General features: G+C 39.9%; 1 protein-coding gene across 1 annotated transcript; it reads left to right on the top strand.

The window, feature by feature from the left end:
- Positions 1-324: 324 nt before the first annotated feature.
- Positions 325-4,818, top strand: LOC133922214 (uncharacterized). The gene is made up of 2 exons (XM_062367437.1): positions 325-654; positions 4,361-4,818. Exons 1-2 carry the CDS (start codon positions 483-485, stop codon positions 4,642-4,644), a joined length of 456 nt encoding a protein of 151 aa, XP_062223421.1. The 5' UTR covers positions 325-482; the 3' UTR covers positions 4,645-4,818.
- The last annotated feature ends 420 nt before the right edge of the window (positions 4,819-5,238 follow it).

Raw genomic sequence — 5,238 nt, forward strand, 5'->3', positions numbered from 1 at the left:
GAGTGGATGTAGGAGCCTGCATTCACCGAGCTAGGTTACAAAATGAAACTTGAATTCTAGAACAGGATAATATGTATATTTGTATTCATTACTAAAATAATAAATACAGATAATTAAATGCGCTTCTCCCTAAAATTATATATCTACTAACCAAATTGGAGCAAATCTAAACAGTGAAACACACCATAAAGGTATCAGCCCGCTAGCGGTCCAATCCAGGCCCAGCCTACACCAACTGGCCCGAATTCGTAAACGACTCGTGCGAAGCGGGCCTTTTTGCTTTTTGAGATTTAGGCTCAACGGTAAATGCAGACATTAGGGAGGGAGTGGTTGCGGGGTGGAATGGTAAATCATCTCGTCAGAGGGCTCCTTCTCTCTTCCTACTCTAGCTCGACGCCACCTACTGGCAGCAGAGTTCCACGGCACGGCACGCCTCCATCCCATCCTACTCCCGCTTACCAATCCGGCGCCCTCTCCCACCCATGGCCGCTGCGGTGTGCTGTCACCATCGCCGGTGGCCGCTCCTCCTTCAGCTGGGCCTCGTCCTATCCTTCCTGATGGCGGCCGAGGCGTGGACGGGGGAGATCCGCGGCCGCGTCGTCTGCGATGTCTGCGGGGACGCTGCCATCGGCCCCGAGGATCATGCCCTCGAAGGTCAGTCCCGTACACCTACGCCACGGCTTATGCGGATTTATCGGTCGGCCGCCCCTGCGTGCTTGGCGAAAATTGTTTGTATGCCAGATTTGCCATCTTGGCGCACGTGTCATTGACATAGATAGTCTCATATATGGGTAAGAGAGGTGGTATTTTATCGGAACATCAATGTAAATAGTGACAGCTAGGCAAATCCTCGAGATTCCTACATGAATGGGGTCTTTAGTATCGCAGTTTAGGATTTTTTTTTTCGAGGAAAGGAATTACAGTCCATTGCATTTAGGAATTACATTCTATTTCAAGGAATTAGTTGTATAGGAAGCGGAAAACTATTAGGGTGAGCTTAATAGGTTGGGTCGACCTTTTTGTTCCGGAAATGAAATTGTTGGCGAATTGGACTCAAGTTTCTATGTGCTGAATTTGTGTGAATTTGTGGTCGACATGCCAGTGACATTCTTTAGCTGGCGATTAGCATAGATGACACATATCACACAACTATTTCAAGCTTGGTTGTGTTGAAGCAAACCCATTGGCCACCATCGATAATGCAACTCCAGTCATGATGTTTGGGAAATATTGAGAATTTTCATGCGGATGATACATCCACTTGGACCTTTAGCTGTTGATGATGTGTTTTGTTTTTCTTCCACATTACCCCCTTAGATTGGTTTGTCTGTCCTGTTCCTACTCTGCCTATCCAATAATGTTTTGAGAATGGATGAGTTCATCAAAGTTAAACTGCTTCTAAGTTCCATTGTAATTAGGATAAATCAAATCCCCATCCAACTAATCGCTTGGTATTTATACCCTGATAACTTGCTTGCTGGGACCTGGTTGAAATAAATTTTAATGCTGAAGATTTGGAATCTCTCAGATGCTCAAGCTAGTTAGTGAGTTAGAGTAGAATTTGCTTGACATCTTTTCTTGCATTCTTTTATTATTTGTTTATTGACTTTTGACCTTCTTTAATAACCATGCCATTAGAGTTTATGGATCCTGAGATAAGCAATCTATTGGTGACAGGTGGATGGCTGAATATATCATGCGTGTAGCAGTCCTTATGTTGCCCCTTTTATAGCTTTTTTTTATTTTTATGATGAGGGGAAATTGAATAGAACAACTAGGAATTTCTAGATACTTTTAGGACCTATTTTACAGTGTGAATTCCAGGCTTACAGAACATGTTCACTATCAGTTGGATTGCGTTAAAACTTTTCAACTGTTGTAGGCTTGTAGCACGCAATTGTAGTGAAGCCAATCAAGTAATCGATACTTGACCTTGATGTCGGGCTTGGTTATAGACCCACAATGATAATTTCATTTCCTCATAATGATGATTAAGTAGTTTATTTTCCAGATTTTTGTAGACAATATCTTTGAGGTGGTTGTCTTGCTCTTTGTCAGACATTTTTCTTTGTGTCACTGCCCAATGCTCACTTCCCTTGCTTATTATCAACGATGGAACTCTTATGACATAACTCTATGCAACATGGGCATATATATCTTCCATGGTCATGTTGGAGATGTATGAAGATATGTTTTGCTAGGGAATTGCATCAAATTATTTTATCTAAACAAATTGTAATGGTGTCTGCCTGTCTTCAGTGTACAGAATTTTGTAAGCAGAACCAGGACACTCAGTGATGCATCATTGTTGCTACTGCCGTCCTGAGTGGCTAGAACATATTTAACTCTTGGCTTCTTGCAGAACCAGTGCTCTCACATAAAGTGTTGATCGCCATGTGCCCTATGCTCGATATGAGTCACTGTCCAGTTCAATGTACATGATTCAATTGGTGTCCCCCCCCCCCCCCCTTATATTCTTAAAAATAGATTAATCTGTTCAGTATCACAACATATCAAGACAGCCATGTTTTTTACTCATCAAACTGAGAATTCATTATCAGTAAGAAATCTGAATTGACCAGATGTGTCACATTATCTTGAGTGATGAACCAAAGAAGCAATCAATCCACCAACACTAAGAAAATGATATGTATATGAACCAAAAAAAAAAAAATCAACATGCACAGTTTCAGATGTGTTTGTTCATTCTTTAGTGGAGTGTTCTCATCTCAACTCTGTAACTTCTGCTGTGGTGTTTGCATAGCTCAATTCTCCTTAACAGTGCTCATTACCTTTATTTACCGGATCCCTTACCAAACTATATTCCCGGAAATCTTCATTTTCTATTTATATTCTGGAGACTACTAGTGATTTGTCATCTATTCAATTGTTTTCCTAGTTGGTGAGAGAGAGAGAGAGAGAGAGAGAGAGAGAGAGAGAGAGAGAGAGAGCGATCCTAACAGAAAGTGAACAAGTTGCAACTGATAATACTCCCTTAAGCTTGTGATGCCTGTTCAGCGGATACATGTAAGCAGTGTATATGCTTTCAGTCAAACCTATGAAGTGTCTGTCTGATAAAACAGGATCACCCAATTACATCCTGAAGCACATGTAGTGAAAGTACATTGGATTATTGCACATTGCACGCATTTGCGGTATTTTGATGGTCAGATGAACATCAGTTAGTAGGCAGTTACTAGTATTTACTGGTGCTGGAGAAGCTAGGGTTACTTCAATATCAGTAGTACATTTGGTTCAACCTTTATTTTTGGTACCATACAGTTGGTGTGTGGGCAAGAACTCTATTTGGGCTGGAGTGTAATATTGCTCAATCAAGTGAGAAATTTGCAAAACTATAGTGCAAATGAAAATTAGCTAGGATCTCATTTTGGCTAGCTAAATATTGTTTCTAAGTACCCCTCTGACTTAGTGGGTAGCTACATCCATAAACCACGAAAGACATACTTGGATAAAATGAATTGATCTTTGGAACCGCACATTATATAACTTTTTAGAAAGAGGGGTAGCTGCTAAGAATCAGCACTCAACAGTATATGACATTCAGGCATCACCTATGCAGTAGTTTTGAAAATAATGGATACATATTTGCACAGTTGAAGATACTCCCTCTGTTTCCAAATATAAGTCGTTTTAGGATCTGTGTTAGTCAAACAATTATGTGGATTAACAACATAAAATTGATACCACTAGATTCATCATTAAAACTGCTTTCACAATATATAATTTCTTTTATTTGAAAATCATATTTTCATAGAAATCGCTAGTCAAAGTATCACATTGGAGACCATGTTAATGTCATAGACGACTTACGTTTGGAATAAGAGTGTATTTTACGACTGATCATTTGGATAACTTATTCTTTCAGATGCATAAATCAGAATATCAGATATGCTGTTATTCTGATTATATTATAACTGACTATATAGTACTGAAAGTTTCCACCTTCCGTCCTTGTCAATAAACACAAGAATGTTATCATGGTTTGCCATGTCTGATAGTGGATGTCTAGAATATGCGGCAGCATGATTACATATTTTGAACATCCAGAAGAACTGAGTGCTTATGCCTTTCTATTTTCCATGAAAGTTGGGTTCAAGTTTCTCCATTGCTCTGAAACAGTATTTCCAGTTTTCACTAAAAGCAGGGGGTTAAGCGCTTCAGTGTTTCTTTTCACTAAAAAAAAAGAATATATGTTTATGGTGTCACATGTTCATTTACGCGGTAGCACTTCATAAGCACTAATGTGCTATATGTCAATACTTATACCATTTTATTTTCTTAATTTTGGGTTCAATATGTCATTACTTATTCTCATTTTCCTCGTGTGTATCTCAAATAGATGCCGAGGTAGCTGTTCTCTGCATCACAAAATCTGGCGAGGTTATCAACTACCAGGCCTTCACAAACTCCAAGGGAATGTACACCGTTGCAGAGACGATGCCAGAGAGCGACCGGTGGGAGTCGTGCTTGGCTAGGCCCATCAGTAGCTTCCACCAGCACTGCGCTAGGAGGGGTGACGCTCACTCGGGGGTGAAGTTCACGTACAACAAACCGTCAGGGAATGCGCACAACGTCAAGACTTTCCTCTACAAGCCTGTTAACGCCCCTCTGTACTGTAGTTAAACAGTCTATTGGTTTAAACATATAGCATGGATTAAACATGGTTTGAGTTGTAAATGGAGGGTTTCAGTTGTGTGTATGTCCTACCTGTATGTTGGTAATTCTGTCTGATCATCAGTACAAGGAAAAATATGCTGCGTGAATCATGATCGTGAATCAATAATGTTTTGAACTGTAGTACACGGTGTGCAAATGTTATGGTCATTTTGGTCAAGACCAACATAAGTTTTTGAGAATTGCTAGTTTTCAGTCGCCTGAGATTTGACAGTTATTTTTTTACCCTAAAAAACTATCTTCGCAACCGTAAAATCTTATTGTTTTTATTGTTACATACATGTGAACGAAAAAGTCACCTTGCAACTGTAAAAACTGGTGGGCCATAGCGCGACTCAGTGAGAAGGTTCATGACTGTAGAAAGTAATAAGATTTTACATTTGCTGGGATGAGTTTTTACGGTCAGAATTGTGATGGAGACATGCAAGATCTCAATCACCTGAAAAGGAGACTTTTGTTCTTTCTTTTTTTAGTGCCACTATCATTTACCATCACCTTGACTTTGCCATTTGTTATGGTTTGTGTCCGCATTTCACTGATAGG

The sequence above is a fragment of the Phragmites australis genome, chromosome 6 (assembly GCF_958298935.1).
Source record: "Phragmites australis chromosome 6, lpPhrAust1.1, whole genome shotgun sequence".
Taxonomy (NCBI): domain Eukaryota; kingdom Viridiplantae; phylum Streptophyta; class Magnoliopsida; order Poales; family Poaceae; genus Phragmites; species Phragmites australis.

Coding starts and splice junctions, on each gene's coding strand:
- LOC133922214 (XM_062367437.1), top strand. CDS start 483: ATGGCCGCTGCGGTGTGCTGTCACCATCGCCGGTGGCCGCTCCTCCTT. Junction 655..4,360: donor CGAGGATCATGCCCTCGAAG/GTCAGTCCCGTA, acceptor TATCTCAAATAG/ATGCCGAGGTAGCTGTTCTC.